General features: G+C 41.6%; 1 protein-coding gene across 1 annotated transcript in view; it reads left to right on the top strand.

Moving 5' to 3' along the window:
* Nucleotides 1–12,500, top strand: part of LOC120548309 (spectrin beta chain, non-erythrocytic 1-like) — a 92,756-nt gene that overhangs the window by 6,043 nt on the left and 74,213 nt on the right. Inside the window, exons 2-4 of the mRNA XM_039784457.1 lie at nucleotides 5,607–5,780; nucleotides 10,125–10,216; nucleotides 10,520–10,600. Coding sequence (XP_039640391.1) covers nucleotides 5,607–5,780; nucleotides 10,125–10,216; nucleotides 10,520–10,600 — 347 coding nt within the window. The remainder of the gene's footprint in view (nucleotides 1–5,606; nucleotides 5,781–10,124; nucleotides 10,217–10,519; nucleotides 10,601–12,500) is intronic.

The following is a 12,500-nucleotide window of genomic DNA, read 5'->3' as shown; positions in this document are numbered from 1 at the left end:
CAAATCGTAAAAAGTGACAAAAATACATTGGAAAAAGCGACAAAAAACGATCAGTATTGGACAACTGCAGGATGTAACCATCGCAGCTCTGACAGCTCACACAATAACTCTGCTGCAGTCAGTTATTAATAATGTATTCAGTTTTATTTACATTTCAAACAAAGGTCAGTGTCATCGTGAGGTCATTCAACCAGACATTCAAAACAGAAAAATATAAGAGCCCAAAAACGAAAGAGCTTCCGGCAGCAGTTTATAACGGAGACTGACCTAAAGTTAAGACTTTAGTTGTGTTTCGCAACCGTTCTCTCACTCATCACTCCTCTCATTCCCCCTGCTCTAGTGTTTCCCCCCCCCCCCTCCCCCCCCCCCCCCCCCCCTCCCCCCCCCTCCCCCCCCCCTCCCCCCCTTCCCCCTCCCCCCCTTCCCCCCTCCCCCTCCCCCCTTCCCCTTTCCCCCCCCTCCCTCCTTCCCCTCCCTTCCCCCTCCCCTCCTCTCCTCCCCCCCTCTCCCCCTCCCCCCCTCCCTCCCCTCCCCCCCTCTCCCTCTCCTCTCCCTCTCCCTCCCTTTCCTCCTCCCTTCCCCCTTCCCTCCCCTCCTTCCCCCTCTCCCCTTTCCCTCTCCCTCTTCCCCTCCCTTCCCTCTTCCCTTCCCTCCTCCCTCTCCCTCTCCCCCCTCCCTCCCTCCCCTCCCTTCCCCCTCTCCCTCTTCCCCCCTTTTTTCCCCTCCCCCCTCCTTCCCCCCCGTTCCTCTCTCCTCTATCCACTTCTGTGTTTCTCTCCATTCCCTGCCCCTGGCTCTCTCTCCCTTTTCCCCTGGCTGTAGTGTCTCTATCTCTCAGTATTCTCTGACCCCCTCCTGGCCTTCTTTGTCTAGTGTTCTCTTGATCCTGCTGTCTTCTGTTCCCGCTCCTCATCCCTCCCCCCCCCCTCCCTGCGTTTCCTCCTCTTCCCCCTCCTCTGCGTTTCCCTCCCCTCTCCCCCTCTTCCTTTGTGTTTCCCCCCTCTTCCCCTCCTCCTTCGTGTTTCCCTCCCCTTCCCCCCTTCTCACCTGTTTCCCCCTCCCTCTTCCCCTCCTCCACCTTTCCCTCCCCCCCCCTCTCCTCCCCCCTCCCTCCCTCCTTCTTTTTTCTTCTCCCCCTCCCCTACCTTTCCATTGTCTGGTTTCCCCCCTTCCTCTCTCGGTTTTCCCCCCCGCTCCCTCCCCCTGCTTCCCCTCTTCCCTCCCTCCCCCCCCCTTCCCCCCTCCCCCCCCCCCCCCCCCCTTCCCCCTGCTTGGTGTTTCCTCCCTGTTGCTCTGGCCCCCCCCTCCTCCCTCGTCCTCGCCCACTCTTCTCCTTCCCTGCCTTGGTGTTTCCTCTCTTGCCCCCTGCTGGTGGCCCCCTTTCCCCCTTGGTTCCCCTTCATCTCCTGTCTGAGTGTCCCTCTCATTCCCTCTCTGCTCCTTGTTCCCTCTTTATTCCCTTCTGGTGTTTCCCCCCTATTCCCTCTCTGTGCTTCCCTCTTTATCCCCTCCTGCTCTAGTTTCCTCCTCTTCTTTGTTTACAGCTTTCCCTCCCCCCCCCCCCCCCTCCCCCCCCCCCCACCCCCCCCTCTTCCCCCCCTTTTTATCTCCTCTCTTGCAAGTGTTTCCCCCTCTTTTCTCCCCCTCCCCCCTTGTGTCCCTTCCCCCTGCTGTGTTCTCTTCCCCTCCTTTGTGTTCCCCTTCCCCTGCTTGTGTTCCCCCTTCCCTGCTTGGTGTTTCCCCTTCCCCTGCTTTGTGTTTCCTCCCCCTGCTTCGTGTTTCCCCTCTCGGTTCGTAGCCAAACTGAGACATTTGAACCCTTCTGACCCGCTTTGTTGTATCTGACGGTTGTGTTGCCGTCGTTCTTTGGCTCAAAAACTTTGATATACAAACCAAACGGGCGGGAATGTAGCATAACGCTACGTTTTCCTAATGCTGTTTTCATTGCTTTTTTTGATAACTCTGCAAACCCTTGGTGTTCTCTCAATGAGCTTCATGAGGTAGTCACCTGAAATGGTTTTACCTTCACAGGTGTGCTTTGTCAGGGTTAATTAGTGGAATTTTTTCCCTTATTAATAAAAAAGCAAAGGGTGGCTACTTTGAAGAATCTAAAATATAAGACATGTTTTCAGTTATTTCACACTTTTTTGTTAAATACATAATTCCATATGTGTTCATTCATAGTTTTGATGCCTTCAGTGAGAATCTACAATGTAAACAGTCATGAAAATAAAAAGGAAATACATTGAATGAGAAGGTGTGTCCAAACTTTTGGCCTGTACTTTTTATATATATATATATATATATATATATATATATATATATGCCGTCCATGCAGCCAAGAGCACGCCAGACCTGTAGGTGGCGGTGTAAACGAGAAGCTCAAGCCCACGTTAGCCAATCAGAATCCAGAAAATAGCAACAACAGCAACCAATCACCTCCTCTTTCTCTCTCGGCTGCCTGAACCTCCGTTTGTCTCAGTTTACGCGCAAACGAAGATCTCAAAAATCTCCACTCTGGCCGGAGTTTTTAGAAAGACTCGGTTTTCGGAGGAGGATTCTCCGTTTGCGTGTAAACGAAGGGACATGTCTCCGTTTGTAAAAACTAACCATGTACGTGTAAATGTAGGCTAAGTCTGCAGAAGCAGAGGAAGAGCAGGCAGAGAGTAGTTTGATAATCAGCAGCTGGTCACTCCTGTTGTTACCCACTTCAGACTGAAAGAAGTTTGAAGCTAGATGTTGACCAGATGGACTTTTTAGTTTATTTTATTGTAAATTGCATCAGTGCTGTGCTTCCTCCAGAACATCCTAAGGCTTTAATCCTCCACGTATCACTCAGACATGATACAGACTCGTTAATAAACAGATGGACTTTAAAAAAAAAAATTAGCTCTCATTAGGGCTGGGCAATATATCGATGTTATATCGATATCGTGATATGAGACTAGATATCATCTTAGATTTTGGATATCGTAATATCGTGTATGACATAAGTTTCTATCTTTGTTTTTAAAGGCTGCAGGCACAGAATTCCACGTATTTTTCACATATTTTCCACGTATTTTTCACGTATTTTTCACGTATTTGTCACATATTTTATCACATATTTTTCACATATTTTATCACATATTTTTCACATATTTTATCACATATTTTTCACATATTTTATCACATACTTTCCACATATTTTCCACATATTTTCCACATATTTTTCACGTATTTTTCATATATTTATCACATATTTTATCACATATTTTTCACATATTTTTCACATATTTTTCACGTATTTTTCACGTATTTGTCACATATTTTATCACATATTTTTCACATATTTTATCACGCATTTTTCACATATTTTATCACATATTTTTCACATATTTTTCAGGTATTTGTCACATCTTTTTCATGTATTTTATCACATATTTTTCACATTTTTCAGGAATTTGTCACATATTTTTAATGTATTTTGCACATATTTTGCACATGTTTTTCACATATTTTTCACATATTTTTCACGTATTTTATCACATTTTTAATGTATTTTTCACATATTTTTCACGTATTTTTCACATATTTTTCACGTATTTTTCACGTATATAACATTATATGTGATATAGATATAGATTACAGTAAAGTGATGTCATTTTCTGAACACACCAGCTGTTACAACTTTATCCACTAAGTCATTAAATCATTTCTGGTGATTATTTATCAAAAATCTCATTGTGTAAATAGCATTTTGTTAAAGCACCAATAGTCAACCATACAATATCGTCGCAATATCGATATCGAGGTATTTGGTCAAGAATATCGTGATATTGGAATTTCTCTATATCGCCCAGCCCTAGCTCTCATGATAGCGCCAAACCGTATATAACAGTAGGGCTGCGTCCTCTGGGAAACCCTGAATACAACAATATGATTTAGGGATGCACCGAAATCCAGGATTCGGCTGAATTTTGGGAGGGTTGGGTTTCTGCCGAACCGTAGAATTTTTTCCCAGCGAACCGAACTCTACGCTTGCACTACGCGTGCTGCGCTGGTTGCCGTAATAATGGCGACGTTGATTACGGGAATAAAATAAAAATTTATTTATTTTTAAAAGCTTAAAAAAGTGACCAAACAAATTGGGAAAAAAAGTGACAAAAACATTGGGAAAAAGCGATAAAAAACCTGTTAAAAATTAACTAAAACGCAAAACAAAACGCCCAAAAAGTGGGAAAAAATACATCGGAAAAAGCGAAAAAAAACAAACATATTAAACATAATTTTAAAAAAAACGCAAAAAAATTGACAATACATTTGAATAAAATCAACAAAAACGTCAAAGTGTAGAAAAAGAACAACAAAAGGTTGAAATTTCGACCCAGAAAACACACAAAGTTGCACGGTGGACGTGAAGACAACACCAGGGTTAAAGGGGAGGCAAAATAGCAAAAATCTATCCGATAATCAGTGTAATTTACACTGGGAAGGTGTTAACGTAGGTGGAGCGTTAAATGCAGTAGGCTGTGAGAAAGTGGACATGGAACTGGTGAGCAGAAAAAGTTGTTGTTTGGCAGAACTTTCAGTCAAAAGAAGACCATTCAAGTCCAGCTACATGTTCAATCTGTTCAATGCTGATTGGTCTGGTGGTGGCGAGGACCCTAAACTATACACAACATGGCCGCTGTTACAACATCTGGTCTGAAACATCCGAAAGAATACGAGTTGTGCACGAAGGAATCTCCAGACAGCAGCCAGGATGCAGCAACTTCAGGTACAGCAAAGGAAGGACAGTCCCTGTTTACTTCATTCATGTGTTTACTGGGTTCATGGACTGAGGATGGGAGGAGGAGTCAGCACCATCTCAACCAGGGGGTTCAGGATTCAGCCCAACCCCAAAAATCTGGATTCGGTGCATCCCTAATATGAATAGAGTTTAATCCAAGCAATGAGAGCCCTAAGGTTGCTCACACCTGACACCATTTGAACTCCGGTGCGGACCAAAACAAACAAACTCAGGGGTCTCTGTTCTCTTCCAGGTGAACTAGCGTTCAGTTCACTTCAGCTAGTGCTAGCATGCTAACGGTTAGCCCCCTAGGCCCCCTGGTTTCGGCTAGTGACGTAGAAAGCCGGGCCGACTTTAACCAGCTCACCAGGAGACTGAAGCCAGGACACATTCAGAAACCGTATCTCACTTAGAACACCATGGATGGGTTTATTTCAAAGTTTGTATGAGTGTGGAAGCACCAGAGACACAAAATAACACCCCAAATCACCAGAAAAAGTGATTTTTTTTTTTTTTCATAATATGGGCACTTTAAGCATGTAAACTATTGTGTTTTTTTAATATTTATTGCTTAAAGTTTAAACAGCAGTTTCCTGTTCTTTGGGTGTTTGTATTGAGAGCGATATTGTTTATTAAAAATTCACTTTCTCTCTGCAAAGAACACAAACTGAAAGGTGTGAGTGTTGAAACTGGGCAGCTGTGTCCGCAAGCAGCTGTTTTCTTCTTCTTTTGTTTTTTTTCACTTGGCAGCAGGAAGCAGTTCCTCCAGTTCCTGGTGTGTGTGTGTTTTTTTTTCGGAGGTTGTAAATAAACTCCCAACGTGTTTTTGTTTCAGCCCAAACCCACCAAGGGTCGGATGAGGATCCACTGTCTGGAGAACGTGGACAAGGCTCTGCAGTTCCTCAAGGAGCAGCGGGTTCACCTGGAGAACATGGGCTCGCACGACATCGTCGACGGCAACCACCGCCTCACCTTGGGACTCATCTGGACCATCATCCTCCGCTTCCAGGTTTGATTTAGGGCCTCTCATGTACCACCCTCATTCTCAGTTTCCAATTAGTGGGTCGCTGCAGGGGACTACAGATGAAAAATAGCCTTTTGGCTAATTCTGGCTTTTTCAACCTATGGAAAATCATGTTTTATATTAATTTGCGCTGTCCCCTTTCATAAATAAACTAAACTCCGCTTACTTAAACTTCCTGTTGTCCTCAAAAAAAGTGACAAATCGTGAGCTTAGAATTATAAGGTTCTATCTTAGGGTAGTTCTGAGATATTGAGCATCAAAGTTTTTACATCCCAGCTGGCAAAACTGTTATGTAGTATAATCTACTATTAATAACTAACTAACAAAATATTTCTTTTTCAAAAATAACACCACACAGGCATTAATAAACACCTAATGGATCAGATTATGTCAAAAACTCAATTTCGACCAAAAGTGGAGATAGAACCTTATAATTCTAAGCTCACGAAATGTTGGAAAAAGCTACAGAAATCGACAATAACATTTATTTATTTTTAAAAGCTGAAAAAAGTGGCCAAACTAATTGGGAAAAAAGTGACAAAAAACCCCACATCAAAAATATTGCCAAAGGTGACAAAAACTTGTTTAAAAAAAAAAGTGACAAAAAATTGGGTAAAAGTGACAAAAATACATTGGAAAAAGTGACAAAAAACTTGTTAAAAAATCAACAAAAACATTTATTTATTTTTAAAAGCTGAAAAAAGTGGCCAAAGAAATTGGAAAAAAAAGTGACAAAAAAAAACAACACATCAAAAACATTGGTGACAAAAACTTGTTTAAAACAATAACAAAAATACATTGGAAAAAGCAACAAAAAAATTGTCAAAAAATTGTCAAAAACATTTAAAAAAGCGGAAAAAACATCGAAAAAAGCGCCAAAGTGTAGAAAAAGAACAACAAAATGTTGAAATTTTGACCCAGAAAACACACTAAATTGCAGGTCAACATGAAGAGGGTTAAAGGGGAGACAAAATAGCACAAATCTATCTGTAAATCAGTGTGATTTACTGTGCTGAAAATCTTATTTTAACCACATTAAGGTCAGCCAACAGTCTTATTTTTCAGCTGGTTGTTTTTGGCTCCCTCGTTGCCAGAAAGAGGGTTGGACAAAATATATGAATTATATGTGTGGTTAAACAAAACTGCAGCTTCCAAAATGCCGATTATAAACCTATGTTCCTAATGTGTTTGTGTGTGTAAGTGACTGATGGGAACAATAATCTTTGAAACTGGTCCAGTATGGACAGAACGCTGTAACCAGCAGCCACAGACCGGGCTGCAATGTAACCCTATGGGGCAAATGTGCATCGCCAATTTGGTCCAATAAAAGGTCTGTTTTTACCGCTGACAGACTCAGATTAATATTCTAACTGTCTGACAACATTATGGAAAGGATCCCTACAGAGATAGACCTTTAAAACCTCTTTGAGACCTTTCTGTTTAACCAGAAACAGCTCTGAAGTCACTAGTACTAAACCCACCAGACTCCATTTAAAAAAAACGTTAAATCCCTTATAATCCTAGAAATATGACATCTTTAATCGTTTAATGAAAGAAAAGATGAAAGAGTTTCCACTTAAATTACTTCATATGCAGGCATCACTCATCAGTGTGTCTCACACACACACACACACACACACACACACACACACACACACACACACACACACACACACACACACACACACAGGCAGGCACACATGCATATGTACACACACACACACAGGCACACATGCATATGTACACACACACACACACACACACATACACAGGCACACATGCATACACACACATACACACAGGCACACATGCATACACACACACACACACACACATGCATGCATACACACACACACATACACACGCACACAGGCACACATTCATACACATGCATACACACACACACACACACACACACACATATAGACACACATGCATTCACACACACACACATACACACACACACATATAGATACACATGCATTCACACACACACACACACACACACACACACACACATGCATTCACACACACACACACACACACACATACGCACACATACGCACACAGGCACATATTCATACACATGCATTCACACACACGCACACACACACACACATATAGACACACATGCATTCACACACACACACACACACACACACACATATATAGATACACATGCATTCACACACACACACACACACACACACACATATAGATACACATGCATTCACACACACACACACACACACACACACACACACACATACTCTTATTGAGAAAAGAGAGACGACTGTTAAACTTCTTTTTGCTCTGGTCGCGTCCCGACCTTGGATCTGGCGGAGTGGAAGCCCGTTAAAAAGACCCGAAAGCCTCGTCGTTGTGTGTCGTACACTCGGACGATGATGTCACGGTGAAGGACAGAGAACAGTTGGGTGAAAAGGGTTTATCTTTTATAAGCCCCGAGGATTTAAAAAAAAAATCTTTTTAGTGGTTTTAAATCCGGCACATAGAGCCGTGTGTGTGTGTGTGTGTGTGTGTGTGTGTGTGTGTGTGTGTGTGTGTGTGTGTGTGTGTGTGTGTGTGTGTGTGTGTTGTTGTGTGTGTGTGTATATGTGTGTGGTCTGATTTGTGGCTCAGATGCAGCTCGTGTCAGGCTGAAACTGATGGATGTCAATAAATGAAGGTGAGATGTTTGTGCCGTCTTTTCGAGGATCTATCACAGTTTATGACCGTGTAGAAATTTAGGATTTTTTCGTGAATGTGGCGATTGTTTTTTTAGAAAGTGTGTGTGTAGGGGGGGTGGGTGGGGGGGTATGCTTGGACAGAGAGGACAGTTTAAGAAGGCATGGACGTGTTTGGAGGTCTCGATAGTGTGCACGTGTTTAGATAGAGCTGGGCAATATATGGATATTATATCGATATCGTGATATGAGACTAGATATCGTCTTAGATTTTGGATATCGTAATATGAAGTGTTGTCTTTTCCTGGTTTTAAAGGCTGCATTACAGTAAAGTGATGTCATTTCCTCAACTTACCAGACTGTTGTAGCTGTTCTATTATTCACCTTTACCCACTTAGTCATTATATCCACATTACTGGTGATTATTTATCAAAAATCTAAGTATGAAGATATTTTGTTAAAGCACCAATTGTCAACCCTAGAATATTGCTATATATTATATATATATCGATATATTTGGTAAAGAATATGGTGATATCTGATTTTCTCCATGTTGCCCAGCCCTAAGTGTGCACGTGTTGAGAAAGTGAGAACAGGTTTTTGGAAAGTATATATATAAGTTTTAGGGCTGTGGTGAGAACTTGGTGAAGATTCGGGAATAAATTATGAACGACCTAACAGTCAACAGAGCTTAAAACTGTTTGGAAATTGAGGAATTTGTTTTGTAAAGTGAGGACATGTCCCTGATTGTGTGAGGATGTTTTTTGGGGGGGTATGTTTGGACAGAGAGGACCGTTTAAGAAGGCATGGACGTGTTTGGAGGTCTCGATAGTGTGCACGTGTTTAGATAGATCGTGATATGAGACTAGATATCGTCTTTGATTTTGGATATCGTAATACAACCAGACTGTTGTAGACGTGTTTGGGAAATGCTGACGGTTTAGAAAGCGTTGGCATTTAAAAATGTTTTTAAATAAAATGTGTTTTAATGAAGTAGGCTAAGGACATTTTTCGACAGTGTGCACATGTTGAGAAAGTGGGAACAGTTTTTGGAAAAGAAAGTGAAGACATCGTTTGGACAGTCGGGGCTAAGAGTTGGTTTCAGAGTTGTAGGAAGATCTTGGCGAAGGTTCGAGTTGAGGTAATAAATTAGGAATGAGCTCACAGGTCTGTGAGTGCAGATGTGTGTTTGTTGAAGTGAGGAATCAGAGTGACAGTGAGACACTTGGGCTGTCTGTCTACGTGTCTGTCTCTGTGTCTGACTGCCTATCTGTCTGTCTCTCTGCCTTTCTGTCTCTGTCTGTCTGTCTGTCTGACTGCCTGTCTGTCTCTCTGCCTGTCTGTCTCTGTCTGTCTGTCTGACTGTCTGTCTGTCTGTGTGTCTCTCCCTGTGTCTGTCTATGTGTCTGCCTGTCTGTCTCTGTGTGTTTCTCTCTGTATCTCTGTCTGTCTGTGTCTGTCTCTCTCTCTGTCTGTCTGTCGGTCTCTGTCTGTCTGTTTATGTGTCTGTGTGGCTGCCTGTCTGTTTGTGTCTGTCTGTCTGTCTGTGTCTGTCTGTCTGTCTGTCTGTATGTGTCTCTCTGTCTGCCTGTCTGTTTGTCTACCTGTCTGTCTGACTGCCTGCCTGTCTGTCTCTGTGTCTCAGATCCAGGACATCAGTGTGGAGACGGAGGACAACAAGGAGAAGAAGTCTGCTAAAGATGCTCTGCTGCTCTGGTGTCAGATGAAGTCTGCCGGGTGAGGAATGGTTCAGACTACATTTCCCATCAGCCCCGTTGCCTCCTGTTCTTCTTCTTGATGTAACAAAGTGGAAGTGATCTTTTGGTCTTTCCAACATGAACCAGAATCTGTAAAAGCTGTAGTTCTGCTGCAGTGATTAGCTCATTCATACGAACAGCACTAAATAACTGGACGTGATATGATAAAAGACAATCTGTGCACCGTTTAAAAACCGTTTTGGGTAGTTTTGGTCCGACAGGAGAAGCTGACCAGCGCTGTCTTCCTCTTCCTCTTCCTCTTCCTCTTCCTCTTCCTGTCCAGATATCCAAACGTCAACATCCACAACTTCAGCACCAGCTGGAGAGACGGCATGGCCTTCAACGCTCTCATCCACAAACACAGGTAGGAGCCCACCCTGGCAACAGAATGGACCATTTCAATGGCTCCCTTTTTCTACTATTTCATCACCCTTTTTGTTGCCTTTTTGACATTTTTGTGTCCTTTTTGTTGACTATTTCAACACCTTTTTGACATTTCTGTGTCCTTTTTGTTGACTATTTCATCACCTTTTTTGTTGACTATTTTGACATTTCTGTGTCCTTTTTGTTGCCTATTTCATCACCTTTTTGACATTTTTGTGTCCTTTTTGTTGCCTATTTCATCACCTTTTTTGTCGACTATTTCAACACCTTTTTGACATTTCTGTGTCCTTTTTGTTGCCTATTTCATCACCCTTTTGTTGCCTTTTTGACATTTTTGTGTCCTTTTTGTCGACTATTTCATCACCTTTTTTGTTGACTATTTTGACATTTCTGTGTCCCTTTTTGTCGACTATTTCATCACCTTTTTGACATTTTTGTGTCCTTTTTGTCGACTATTTCATCACCTTTTTGACATTTTTGTGTCCTTTTTGTTGCCTATTTCATCACCTTTTTGACATTTTTGTGTCCTTTTTGTCGACTATTTCATCGCCTTTTGACATTTTTGTCCCTTTTTGTTGACTATTTCATCACCTTTTTTGTTGACTATTTTGACATTTCTGTGTCCCTTTTTTGTCGACTATTTCATCACCTTTTTGACATTTTTGTGTCCTTTTTGTCGACTATTTCATCGCCTTTTTGACATTTTTGTCCCTTTTGTTGACTATTTCATCACCTTTTTTGTTGACTATTTTGACATTTCTGTGTCCCTTTTTTGTCGACTATTTCACCACCTTTTGAATTTTTGTGTCCTTTTGCCGACTATTTCATCACCTTTTGACATTTTTGTGTCCTTTTTGTCGACTATTTCATCACCTTTTTGACATTTTTGTGTCCTTTTTGTCGACTATTTCATCACCTTTTTGACATTTTTGTGTCCTTTTTGTCGACTATTTCATCACCTTTTTGACATTTTTGTGTCCTTCTTGTTGTTGCCTTTTTGACGGTTTTGTGTACTTCTTGTTGCCTTTTTCATCGTCCCTTTTGTGTCCTTTTTGTTTCCTTTTTCATCGTTCTTGTCGCCTTTTTTTGACCATTATTTTAAGTCTTTGGCTCGAACTGTAGCTCTTTCTTTTCATTGTTCTTAAACATGCAAAAATATAAAAACATGTTTTTTTCCAGTTAACTTTGCCTGAACTTTCTCTGCTTTTTCTTGCCCAAGAGCAAGAAATAATGGCATGAAAACCATTTGAAAGCTGCTGTAATCACGTGCTGTAAACACAAGAGACTCAAACATCCCATCATTCCTCATGCTCGCTAAAGACACTCTTGTCTTTAATTTCGGCAGATATTGCTGCTCAGCTGAGCAGTCAGCAGACTGTGTCCCTCAGACCACACTGAACATTTCTCGCTCCGCACATTAAACTCTTGTTTCTGAAGTCATCATTCAGCTGTGGAAGAAATATTAAGATCCTTTTTAAATCTGAATGTGTAAAGTAACTAGTAACTAAAGCTGTAACAGATGAATGTAGCGGAGTAACTAAAGTAACTAGTAACTAAAGCTGTAACAGATGAATGTAGCGGAGTAACTAAAGTAACTAGTAACTAAAGCTGTAACAGATGAATGTAGCGGAGTAACTAAAGTAACTAGTAACTAAAGCTGGGAAAGATGAATGTAGTGGAGTAACTAAAGTAACTAGTAACTAAAGTAACTAGTAACTAAAGCTGTAACAGATGAATGTAGCGGAGTAACTAAAGTAACTAGTAACTAAAGCTGTAACAGATGAATGTAGCGAGTAACTAAAGTAACTAGTAACTAAAGCTGTAACAGATGAATGTAGCGGAGTAACTAAAGTAACTAGTAACTAAAGCTGGGAAAGATG

Source organism: Perca fluviatilis, chromosome 19, assembly GCF_010015445.1.
Source record: "Perca fluviatilis chromosome 19, GENO_Pfluv_1.0, whole genome shotgun sequence".
NCBI lineage: Eukaryota > Metazoa > Chordata > Actinopteri > Perciformes > Percidae > Perca > Perca fluviatilis.
This window is presented reverse-complemented; position numbering and strand designations above follow the sequence as displayed.